Source organism: Conger conger, chromosome 11, assembly GCF_963514075.1.
Source record: "Conger conger chromosome 11, fConCon1.1, whole genome shotgun sequence".
Lineage (NCBI taxonomy): Eukaryota > Metazoa > Chordata > Actinopteri > Anguilliformes > Congridae > Conger > Conger conger.
In genome coordinates, this window is record NC_083770.1 from 35276299 (window position 1) to 35289309 (window position 13011).

Genomic DNA, 13011 nt, shown 5'->3' on the forward strand with positions numbered 1-13011 from the left:
AGGCACAGGTGAGTCTAATAGTGTAAACAAGGAAACAAGCAATCTAATGAAACAAAGGGTGGACAGGGTTCATGGCATCCTCTTGCCCTGATTGGGTGATGCAGAGTTCAGGGGTGGAAGGAACGGTGTGTTGGCGTCATATTCTTTGATGACAAGAACCAGCCCATCAAAGACTTACTTACAACAACTTATTAAAGTGTTCGGAGATAATCGTACTTAGCTATTGAATACCTCTAAAAAATGAATTCCAACAGAGAATAGAGACAAGCTAGAGAAGCACTGGGTCCCCAAACGTTATGACTACCTCTCTGTGCAGTGCACTGGTTAAGTGAGTGTAAAATAAAGATAGTCTATTGTGGGTTTTCTTCATGTCTCATAGAAAGCTGGTCAGGATTTTTTTTTGGTGCAGATTGTCCTGCTGGTTCATGTCGAAAAATTCTGCATAATGTGTATTTTACACTACTGTATATACTTGTTATTGACATCTATTTTTTTGAAATAAAAACAGTACAGTTTAAATATTTTTAAGATAATATAAATATTTATTTCATTTTCATCTTTATACTTTCTTTATAATGTCTTTCCATGTCAACATGCAGGTCAAGTCCCAACAGTAAAATAACTGAAAAAATAAATCTCCTAGCCTCATGGACAGGACTGCCGATGGTAACAGATTGGACTGGAACAGTCATGAGAACAGCGTTGCTGAGGCAGGTTTTCAGATAAACTGAGGTACCTGTCTTTCCCCCACATGCCTGGTCAACATATTTCACACACTTGCCCCCTTAAGTACCACAGACAACATTGTGCAAACAATGTAATACTCCATAAGCAGTTATATATCCAGATATGCAAAGGTCCTCTGCACCCCATCCAAAATCAAGTGCATCCAATCCTCAGAAATATTTTGCTCTTCTAGAACTTTCTTCATAATTCCCCAGACTTCACCAGACCAGACCAACAGCTACTTATTCATTAGATTGATTTAAAAAAAACATGAAAAGGTTTGATTAGCCCTCAAGTCTATTTAAGTCTACTTCCTTTGGCTGATGTTTCTACCCTTCCACTCCTGACTCACACCTTTATAGGTACAAAGGACAGGAAGAGGGGATGGGAAAGAGGTTTGGGGTTGATCCAAACTGAGTGGACTGACCTCCCCTGTCAAAACCAAGGATATAAAGTTAGTGACTTGGATGTTTTCTGATCTGAAGGAAGTTGGCCAGCAGTGATTGGGTTTTAACATCTGCAGAACCCCAGCTCTTTTCAGTGTTAGGTTAAGTGTAACATGGTGACACTGGGATTGCAGTTTTTAATTTACATAAAGGGAAGGCTGCAGACCTCCTCATGAATGCATTTGAAGCATCATTCAGGGTGATCTCTTGAGACCCTTCTGGGAGAGCTGTAAGATTGTCTTGACTGTGATCTAGGGTTTTTTCAAATCTGCCTCTCATGGTCAACAATGGACCTTAATTTTTGGGAGAATATCAGAGAGATGTCAATGAGAAAATTAAACAGTAATCAGCAGAGCCAAAATACGTTATTGTAATTTGAACCAAACCCACCAAACTGCAAAATGATTCCTTACAAAGAGGACAACAAGTGTTAATTTTGGTTGGTCTGCTGCGGGTTTTTGAAAACCGTGCCTATTGCTGTCCACTTGGCACATTGCAAGGTATGACCAGTTTTCCCAACTAAAGACCAATGTTTGCATGAAGTGCCCATGGCTGAATCCAGTTTTTCATTATGTATAAGATATGTATAGATGTGAGTAGTTGACCAGAGAGAACAGTAGAGAGGCACTACTACCAGCAGTGTTCCTGAGAGAGCAGTGAGTGTCTGCATCTTTTAAAGGACTTCAGTCAAAACAAACAGAAAATAAAATAAAATGAAAAAAATAAAAAATAAACATGGTTTAATTAACCTGGAACATCAACCAGAGACACAGGACAGAGGAGTATGTACAGTACAAACACATAGATTGGTGACATGTTCCATCCTCTAAATATTATCATGATGTATTTACATTAAATAAAGGGTCCAGATAGACAGGAACAAGCAATATACAATTTGTGACATTTACACAATATAAAGCTTTGTATTTGCAAGTTCTGTGAGTATTTTGGAATTCTTTCAAAATGTAATTCAAGTAAGAATTAAACGTAGCACATCTGATCAAGATTTCTAAACCTTCACACCGTATGAAACTTGAAGCACGGACCCCATATTTAATAATTATGATAAAATCTTTATATATTTCCCTCTTCTTAACACACCTTAATAAAGTCATGCATAGAAACCTTACTGACTGATACAATAAATGCCTATTACATACTATCTCTTAATGGGTTATTGTGTGCACATACAGTACAAGAAAAATATTAAAACCCATCACATTTTATGTCAAAATACCAACTAGCCAAACTGCACTATTTGGTAAGAAGGACATACAGAAGTTATGCAGACGGCTCTATTTATGAGCTGTGACGTTCATTGCAGCAGACAGAACCACAAAAAAGAGGTGTATGGAATGCACGTAACATTAACTGTGGCCTCATTTTCCTCTGGTGAACTTCAGAGGACTTGGCCATATAATGACAACAGACCCTTCACACTTCAAGAAGGGGACAATTCTGCTTCTAGGTTTTACATGGATGGTGTGTGGCTAACAAAATGTAGGTCAGATTCACAAAAGGGTCCTTGAAAGTGAAAAGAAAATTCAAGAAAGTAAAAATGAACCTGTCCCTTACTTCCATACACTCAAGTATACAGCTTGGTATATTTTGGAAGAAACAACGTTTATGTTTTTTGTTGTAGGGCTCAGGGGAGAGGTGTGCAAAGCAACAGAGATCTAACTGAATACATTCTGACAACACAGGGTGTAGGTGATGGCTGTTCACACCCCGTTCGTCAGCACACTCTGCAAGGTTGTGAGTGGGCACATGAAACATGCCCTTTGGTAGCAAGTAAGGCCTGTTTTTGTCTTGTGGTTGTTGGGAAAACATTCATATTACACAGTGAGAAAGAGAAAGTATATGTAAATGTCTGACTGAGTGAATGTGTGTGTGTGTGAGTGTGCGTGAGTGAGAGAGAGTGAATGTGTAAATATGTAGATGCGCATCTGCATGAGAAACTGTCAGATGACTGAAAGAAAAAGAGAGAGTGAGAGAGAAAGATAGTTAGATAAAATATATGCCAGAACTCTGGTGCCAAAAAAGTCTCACTCGAGCAGCAGCATAAACAGCAACAACAAAAAATCAAAATAAAACAGGAATATAAATGCAAAGTGTTGATAGTGGTACTGCCTATGGCTCAGTGAGTTTCCCACATTAAGGAATTATGCAGGGTAACCACAGAGATCTTCAAAAGTAACCCCTGGTGTGACCCAGTGTCTCTGAGCACGTGCACTTCTGTTCACAGTCCGCTCCCCCTTATCCTTTCCACAGCTTCATTGATTCATCTTTTCTGTTAATGTCCATGTAGACCCATCTGGAGAGGCTGGTGGGACAGGGGCTTCCATCTCAGAAAGAACTGGAAAAAGGCTGTGTGTGTATATGTGTGTGTGTGTGTGTGTGTGTGTGTGTGTGTGTGTATGCGTGCGTGTGTGTGGGTGTGTCTGATCTGTGCAAGTTACTTGTGGTTCCTCTGGGTGTGTAGAGTGGAATCGTCAAAGAGAGGATTCTTCACCTCCATCTCTCCAGTCTAGAGAAAGACAGAAACAGAGTAAAGAGTAGAAACAAGACAAGCAGCGTAACAGTGTCTCCAGGACAAGCTGAACTGTAATATGACAGTTAGAGTGGAGTTTAAGCTCTCTTAGACATGTCTCATGGCAGCATTCCGGGCTCTTCCAGGTCACTCACCGGAGCCAGTCCCGGGCATTCATACACGGTGAAATCTCCGTCCTCGTTCTCCTCATCCGATGTGGTTCCTGAGTCGGGGATCTTGGGTTCATCTCTGTGTCTGAGAAAAGCAAAAGAAAAGAAAGTAATCATTTTTAGGATAGTAGAATTCCAGCTATAAATAAGTTCTACAATTTTATATATGTTTACATTTTGAACATCGGGGCGAGTATGAACAGGCAGACACCGCTATTATAGCCATGGCTCGCTCTGTTGCCAAGAACCTGAGGGACAATTCTCCCATGTAGGCCTACATCAGTGACGACAGGAGAGCAGCCATATTACATTACATTACATTATTGGCATTTGGCAGACGCTCTTATCCAGAGCGACGTACAACAAAGTGCATACCCATAACCAGGGATAAGTTCGCTGAAAGACCCTAGAGGGAAGTACAATTTCAACTGCTACCTGTACAACAAAGATAAGGACGAGGGCCTTTTTTTTTCTTTTTTTTTGAGAACAAATAAACAAACAAACAGAGCAAAAGTGACCAAAGTGAACTATCCAAACACTGCTTACCTAGCCAACTAAAAATACCGATACACAAAGCACATCACAGAGACAACAATTAAGGTTCACAGGGAGGTAGGGAGGGACGGGGAGAGGTGCTGCTTGAAGAGGTGTGTCTTCAGCTTGCGCTTGAAGGTGGGGAGAGATTCTACAGTTCTGACCTCAACGGGGAGTTCGTTCCACCACCGTGGAGCCAGAACAGACAGTAGTCGTGAGCGTGAGGTGGAGGTTCGGAGAGGGGGAGGTGCCAAGCGGCCTGTGGAGGCTGAACGAAGAGGTCTGGCAGGGGTGTAGAGTCTGAAGATTTTTTGTAGGTAAGCTGGGGAAGACCCTTTAACTGCTTGGAAGGCTAGCACCAATGTTTTGAATTTGATGCGAGCCATGACAGGCAGCCAGTGGAGGGAAGTAAGCAGGGGGGTGATGTGTGAGTATTTGGGAAGGTTGAAGACCAGACGAGCTGCTGCATTCTGGATGAGTTGGAGGGGTCTGATGGCGGACGCTGGGAGGCCAGCCAAGAGGGAATTGCAGTAGTCCAGGCGGGACAGAACCATCGCTTGGACCAGGAGCTGGGTCGAGTAGGGGGTGAGAAAGGGGCGGATTCTTCATATGTTGTATAGGAAGAACCTGCAAGACCGGGTCACTGCTGCAATGTTCTCGGAAAGGGACAGTCTGCTGTCCATCACCACACCGAGGTTCCTTGCACTGGGTGACGGCGTGAGTGTGGTATCCCCGAGGGAAATGGAGAGATCCAGATGGGGAGAGGTTTTAGCAGGGATGAATATCATTTCAGTCTTGCCTGGGTTGAGCTTTAGATGGTGGTTGTCCATCCAGCTCTGGATGTCCCTCAGGCAAGCAGAGATACGGGCTGAAACCTGCGTATCAGACGGCGGGAACAAGACGAAGAGTTGGGTATCGTCCGCGTAGCAGTGGTAGGATAGCCCATGTGCAGTGATCACAGGGCCAAGGGAGCGAGTGTAAAGAGAAAAAATAAGTGGGCCTAGGACTGAGCCCTAGGGAACTCCTGTGGCGAGGGGCCGAGGTGTCGATACCGAACCAGCCCAGGCAACCTGGAAGGAGCGACCAGAGAGGTAGGACTCAATCCAGTCCAGGGCTGTGCCACAGATGCCCGTTGCTGACAGGGCAGACAGGAGGATGGAGTGGTCCACAGTGTCGAAGGCAGCAGAGAGATCTAGGAGAATGAGGACAGAGGAGAGGGAGGCTGCTCGTGCAGCATGGAGTGACTCACTGACGGAGAGGAGCGCAGTCTCTGTCGAGTGGCCCGATCTGAAGCCAGACTGATGGGGATCTAGCAGGTTGTTGTTAGAAAAGAAAGAAGAAAGTTGAGTAGAAGCGGCTCGTTCTATAGTTTTAGAAAGGAAAGGAAGAAGAGATACCGGGCGGTAGTTCTGGATGATGGAGGGATCCAGAGTAGGTTTTTTTAGCAGCGAGTTAGAGTTACGGGTTAGAGACAGGAAAACACGGAGACATGGAAAGTCACAGGGTCAGAAAGAAGAGGGAGAAGCTTCCATTAAAACTAAAGCTCCTACAGTGATACTTCCTTGCTCCCTGATCCAAAGCTCAGGTCCGGCACCTTAGATTGCCCACTCAGTCAGAAAATTGAAATTGCAGACCACTGCCAATAAATTATTAAGATCCTACGTGGATTCACCCCAGCCAAATACATACGGAGCAAGAAATACTGATTACTTAATACACTATTTATATAGGAATGTGTACTTTATAAACGGTCAGTTCAACAAACAGCTTCATGGTTATCAGCTTCATGGTTACTCACTTTTGAAACTTCATACCCTCCGAGCATGTCAAACTTGCAGCAAATGTAACTAAGATTATTAATTCAATTATGTGTGGTATTTCTTTAGCAGTAACATTAAGCCTCATATTTTCATATTTTCTGATATGCATATAATCATCAACATTTTCGGATATCGGTCTTTTAGTAGGATCCAAACGGACTTCACGAGTGCTCTCAACTTTTCGTATTGTGTGCGGAAATGAAAGCACAAGCTTGTCCATTCATTCATATTCTGTGTTGATTTAGATTTAGAGCAGGAGTGCACAGGTGTGCTGGTAATGAAGGATGGATAAGGGTGGGATGGCAAAGGAAAAAGAGAGAGAGAAACTCACTTCTCCAGGGACAACATCTGCTGCTTCTGATGCTGGTAGTGATACATTTGGGCACTGTGAGCCAGCTTCTTATCACCTGGCTGGAGGTGAGAGGTCACAGGTCAAAGGTTAAAGAGTGGAAGGGAAGTGACTTCTTTACATAAAACCCATGTATTATTCTTTTTACAGTGCCTGAACTATTTTTGGTGGCTGTGTTCATCATGAACATTATATACACATTTATGGGTATTCTGGAGCCATTCCTGAAGTAGTGTTTTCTACTTTCACCACCCCAACACCAGTTGTTATTGTGGAAAAATGGCAGAGTTCTCCTGCAGACTCTATGCTGCAACACCTCCACACATCACACATGGTGGCCTAACACCCTATTAAGTGACTTCATATTTCTGTTCACACTTTTGGCTCACTGCCCCTACTCATTTATGCTAATATAACGTGGGCTGGCTCCCAGGGTAAGTCAAGATGGCGGCATACAAATACTCATAATATTATTTAAATCGACTGTGTATCATATTGTGTACATTTAAGTCATCCATCCATCCATCCATCCATCCATTATCTTAACCCGCTTATCCTGAACAGGGTCGCAGGGGGGCTGGAGCCTATCCCAGCATACATTGGGCGAAAGGCAGGAATACACCCCGGACAGGTCGCCAGTCCATCGCAGGGCACACACACCATTCACTCACACACTCATACCTACGGGCAATTTAGACTCTCCAATCAGCCTAACCTGCATGTCTTTGGACTGTGGGAGGAAACCGGAGTACCCGGAGGAAACCCACGCAGACACGGGGAGAACATGCAAACTCCGCACAGAGAGGCCCCGGCCGACGGGGATTCGAACCCAGGACCTCCTTGCTGTGAGGCGGCAGTGCTACCCACTGCACCATCCGTGCCGCCCATTTAAGTCATAGCAATTAAAAAAGTTTAATTGCACTGAACTGAACTGAATGAGGCTATACTTCACACTGCCCGGTTACTCACTACCATCAATATCCCCATCAGCCGCCTCACTTTTATAGAACTCGAGTTGTAATGATTTTTGTAATAGTGCAACATGCTCTCTCTTCAGCTGTCTGTTGTACTCACCAATGTATTGTCAAAGGAGTGGGGCGCCATCACGTTGAATGCTGGGTACTCCACCTTCTGGGCCAGGTGCATCTCCCTCTGTAATCTAGTTGGGGTGACACCATTGCTTTTAGTGTGATACGCATTATGAAACATAAGACGGATGCACCATCCAGTCTGAGCTCAAATTGGCAAGGGCCAATTAAGCATATCTGTTGAAAACGCAAACTCTAAGGTATGTGGCTACAATCCCTCAGGCTAATGTACAGCAATACTGGTCAAAAAAAGTAAAAAAACACCCTTGAGAAGCCTCACAAAGTCATGCAAAGCTGAGCTCTGCCAAAAAGCAAACTATTTATGTACGCAGTTCAATAGCAGAGGTATCAACTGTGTGGCTCAAAATCCACTTAAAAGCACTCCTCAAGGGTAAAGAACATCTTAAATGCATATTTTACATGGAGTCCAAGTTTGTGCAGGGAGAGCTTCTAAAGGTTTTCAGTTTTATAGCTAGATAATAAATAATTGCAGCAACAGAGATGTTCACAGAGTCATTTTCAAAAGCACACCAGAATACCAGTACCAGGCCAACAATTCCCAAAAATAGCAATATCCTAGATACTACCCAATCCTAAACCAAGCAGAGCATGTGCAATGATAACAGGACTAAGCTCGAGCTACACAGAATAAACAAACAAATTTAAATTTGGTATTTCTGTGTTACTTACCTGACCCAACAAACACCGGCCAAGATCAAGGAAACTGTTCCAACGACGATACACACACCAATCATAACTGCACACAGATAGACAGACAGAATGAAGGAGTGAAACAGGCCGGGGCTACATACACCTAAAAGCCAGTCATAAAGTTAACCTAAACTGGAAGTTCATGCAGTGCAAAAAATGAACCACGCTCTCTCTTTAATCTCAATGAAATCACAGATATTTTTTAACCCCATGCCAAAAGGCATTAGCCGGCCAATCAAACTGGCCTGTGTACTGGACTGCCATCCTTTAAATTATTAAGTGTAATCAAAGGTGCCAACTCAAGTTCCCCAGCGCCCCCCCATCTCACATTTATCCAGTTTTAATACAAAATATAATTGCTTAGGATGAGTTAACTGAGGGTTTCCTAACAGGGATACGCACCGACCAGAAGACTGTCCTTAGACAGGTTTGGGACGGGGACTGCCACAGGATCCACCCGGGCCTCGGGCTGACCCGAGGCTGTGGCCTGGAGGGGGGGAGCTGGTGTGGTGGTTGTCTTGGGAGGCTCCACAGTAACCGGGGAAGTCGTAACTTGGGCGACAGTCTTCCGTTTGGGGGCATCTTGCTTGGATTTGCGGGCCTTTTGAGGTTCTAAGAAAGAGGAATTCTCGATTTAAAACAATATGTATTGAAACAGCGTTGCAGACATTATGGTAATTTGCAACCTGACACAGTAACAGTAACCTAAACCGCAGCAGTAAACAGTCAAAGCATCCAATTAAACAGTCATGCATCATATACATAAAACAAGGATGTGTATACGGAACAAAATGTGTTTATGTTAATATAACTATAAATATAACTGTTAATAATACAATTGCACACAAAATAATATACATTATAATGATATCACCCCAGCACCTCCCTCAAAAGTAGGGAGTACTCATTTTGCCTCAGTGTTCACTGCTTTTCCACAGAGCCAGATACTTTTTTCCAATGAAAATGTGTCAGATACATGGAAAATAATAATCAGACAGTATGTGCACATTTCTGTATGTACTATGTATGTATGTATGTATGTGTGTGTGTATGACAAAGTACATAGCATTGCTGATGACAGCTTGTCAAAAGGTGTATTAACATATTGTTACAGTGAAAATTGTCACAAATCATTGAACAAATATACCTTCCACATGGAAAAAAACTGAGAAAGATATGAAACCAGTAGGGAGAAAAAAGGTAAAATTAGCCCCTGATCCCAAGAATCAACGTCACAGGTTGACAGAGACAAGACCTCACCTGATTGTTTGACCTCTGACCCCCGTTGCTTAGAGATGATGGAGGACAGGAAGTCAATCTCTTCATCCAGCTCTGGGCGAGAGCTTATTGCGCCTATAATGACAGAGAACACAGCTTATTAATAATTCATCACAAAAAACTATATTTTAAGTGAAATGTTTGCATTTGATGAAAGCCTCAAAAGACAGGAAATTAAATTGATTAGCCCTAACACTAACATTAGCCTGCTCTCCACCAAGGCATCAGTACTGATCTCTGACAACTGCTAAAGCTATGTATAATGCCTACTGTATGTCAAACAACATGTGCTCACTACTGGGCAGATTGTTTAAGATTCAAACCTCTCAAAGAATTAATAATCTTAGAGTAGTGCACTGTAAAGTGTATTGGCAATTTTGCACATTAAAGTGAGAGGCAATATACTTATTTTGCACTTTTCTAAAGCATGCTCTATTTCCAACCTGCCCATGTGTCATATATGGGACCACATATCTTGTATCACGCTTTCAACATAGCTTGCCCACAAACTGTGTTGGTATGTAGCAGACAATTTTTAGCTGGTCTCATTTTGGCCGCCCTTGCTTTACTGTATCGGACACGTTTTCACAAGTTGAGTGCTTGCTTGCCACTTTGGACAGTGAGTGAGGACTGGTTGCTGTCTGTTGTCGTCTTGTGGAATGTCAAACTAACGTTACCTGCACGCATAACTGCATAACATTGCTAAACGTAAGGAATAGTCAATGTTTTAATGCGAAATTTTTAAGGGTATTCATAACAAAGAAATGGTGCTACGTAGCAATACAAAATCAGTATTGCCATTGTAGAAGACCTGCAAAATGACATTGAGATCGGTTTTGAAACAAGTGAGCTATTGAGGTTCAAAATGAGCTATTCTGAATGAATGGAAGTGTCAACCAACAGTGCGGTTATAACTTTATTTTCAACATTTTTATTCCCCACATACTGTTAACTGACAAACTACTTTTTATGGTATACACCCTTGATTGTTTTGTTTGAGAGAAAGCAGAAGTTATGAAAATGCATTTGCATGGTGTGGAGACTGCAAGAACACTTGGAAGGTGAAGTGTGTGAGTATGTGTGTCTGTGTGCACATGCGTGTGTGTGTGTGCGCGCACGTGTGTGTGTGTGTGTGCGTGCATGTGTCTATGTGCGCGCATGTGTGTGCATACACATGCGTGTGAGGTTGTGTGTGTACGTGTGGTGTTGTGTGTTTATTATTTGCTCAGTGCTTTTTAAACACTGCACACAGTGCTTCAGTAAGAGCATCCCAGCAGGGTGGTCATGTGACCCCCAGCATCTGGTTGATTGCAGCTTTTCAGTAGCAGATCTCTAATTATGCATCACCTCTCCCTGTTTTCCTGGGCGGAACGGGGGTGTGCACACACAAAGAAACAACCAACAAACAAACACAATCAAAAGTAAACAGTCAATTATCTCACACTGCACGCTGCTTTGGATCTCAGGGAAAACAGTCAAAATACTGAAATACAGCTGTTTCCAAATAAGACCAGACAAGGTCCACACCATATGGCATCAGCGAACTTATCCCTGGTTATGGGTATGCACTTTGTTGTACGTCGGGATAAGAGCGTCTGCCAAATGCCAATAATGTAATGTAATGTAATGTAATGCATGCCCTTTGAGACAAAAGCATGTAGTTAAAGATGCTCATGGTATGCTTTGGCAGGGAAGAATCATTTCTGAAAATAAATATAATGAGAGTTATTTATTTAGTAAAGAAACAGTGAAATGATGATTTCATTGTGACATGCTATGACTGACTGAATTCAGCAGAGAATCACTCATGTTGAACGGTAAACAATGAACAAAGGCTACCGCTGCCCCCCTGTGGTGACTATAAGCAATGCTGCTCTGAGCAAAAGAAGCAAGGCACTGGTCCAGATACAAATAATGATCTTATAACTCATACTCTCCAATCCAGTTGCTTTGTCCTAGCCTGTCAAGTTCAGTTCCAATACAAACACCCCTGTCCACCACATTCTCAAATCCAAAGCTAACTCTAAAGATCATGCACTTATCCAAATACCAAGTAACATCACCAGCTCCAAACTGTCGTGCCTTAACCCCATGTCAAGGTAGTCTTGCCACGAAAAAACCTGTTCTTTGTCACATACATAAATGTGCATTCATTCCAATCCCCATGCAGATTAGCGTGGCTTACTCAGAGACGTAATGACAGTGCGAGGGCCACTCATTCCATGTACAGCTGGAGTTACCTGACTGGAGCACTCACCTGCTAAACAAAAACAGCTTCGGTAGGTTTTGAAGCTGTAGCTGGTTGACCAGTTGAGACCAGCTCCCAGCTCAACATGGTTTATTTGGTTGACCAGTTCAGATCAGCTGGCAGCTTGACATAGTTTGACCAGCTCAAGCTATGTCGCTGGTGACCAGCTACCAGCTCAGACAAGCTACCAGCACTTGCTGGTTGTCCAGCTCATACCCGGCTCATACCTGGCTAGGTTGGATTGTGACTAGGTTGACCAGCGCTGCGTAACCATCAGGGTGTTAATCACAGAGCTCTGCTCCAGCATGCTGATGAGGAACACACTTTAATGTTGCGTCTAGACCTGCCCTCCTCCTGCCACTGTGTGTCTGCGTGTTAACGACTGCCCATTTTCTGGTCGTGTATGTGTGTGCATCACAATGGGGGAGAGCGAGAGTGAGGGAGTGAGAGGGATCGTTTGGTGTATGTACTAGATGCGTGTGTGGGGCTTCTGTGGGATCATGTGGTGTGTAAAAGTGAGGAGCAGTGCATATATGCAAGTGCGTGTTTGGTGAATGGTGCAGGTGGCAAAAGTGTGTGTGTTGTTTTCGCTGTGTGTGTGTATGTGTGCGCCTGTGTTAGTGCAGTGTGTAATCTTGGTGCAGTGTGTGCGTGTCCGTGCTTGGTGCAGTGCGTGCTAGCGAGTGAGTGGGTGGCTAGGTCAGCTTGCAATGCAGAGCACAGCTCTGACTGTGTGGGTGGAGGGGGTGGGGCTACAGAATCATGAATGAACAACCATCACCATGGCAACCACGACCAGAGAGGGGAAATAAACATCTCTGTCACCAGACAAGACACATGAGCAGGATAGTATGGCTAAGGACAAGAGCATTACCCAGGATTCCCTTCTCCAGAAAATGCTCAATGACATCAGCCCCTCATTCTCTACAAGTCACTTGCAAGGCAATAGACCGACATACCAAATTGTATTTTTTTTTGGAATTATACCCTCCCAAATAATGCACCAGCCCAAATCTAAGTTCCAAAAGGGCCTGTTTGTACAACTATGAAATAAGCAGCACTAGCCCCATGTCCCTCTGAAGGAGAAATTCAATCAGATAGTCTGAGGCAA

The 13011-nt window shown here is 43.3% G+C and overlaps 1 protein-coding gene across 1 annotated transcript in view; it reads right to left on the reverse strand.

The window, feature by feature from the left end:
* Nucleotides 1-519: 519 nt before the first annotated feature.
* Nucleotides 520-13011, reverse strand: part of npdc1b (neural proliferation, differentiation and control, 1b) — a 35200-nt gene continuing 22708 nt past the window's right edge. Inside the window, exons 3-9 of the mRNA XM_061260512.1 lie at nucleotides 9635-9727; nucleotides 8777-8986; nucleotides 8354-8420; nucleotides 7650-7734; nucleotides 6558-6637; nucleotides 3858-3957; nucleotides 520-3699 (exon numbers count right to left, since the gene is read on the reverse strand). Of these exons, the coding sequence (XP_061116496.1) occupies nucleotides 3628-3699; nucleotides 3858-3957; nucleotides 6558-6637; nucleotides 7650-7734; nucleotides 8354-8420; nucleotides 8777-8986; nucleotides 9635-9727 (707 nt within the window). The 3' untranslated portion in view covers nucleotides 520-3627. The remainder of the gene's footprint in view (nucleotides 3700-3857; nucleotides 3958-6557; nucleotides 6638-7649; nucleotides 7735-8353; nucleotides 8421-8776; nucleotides 8987-9634; nucleotides 9728-13011) is intronic.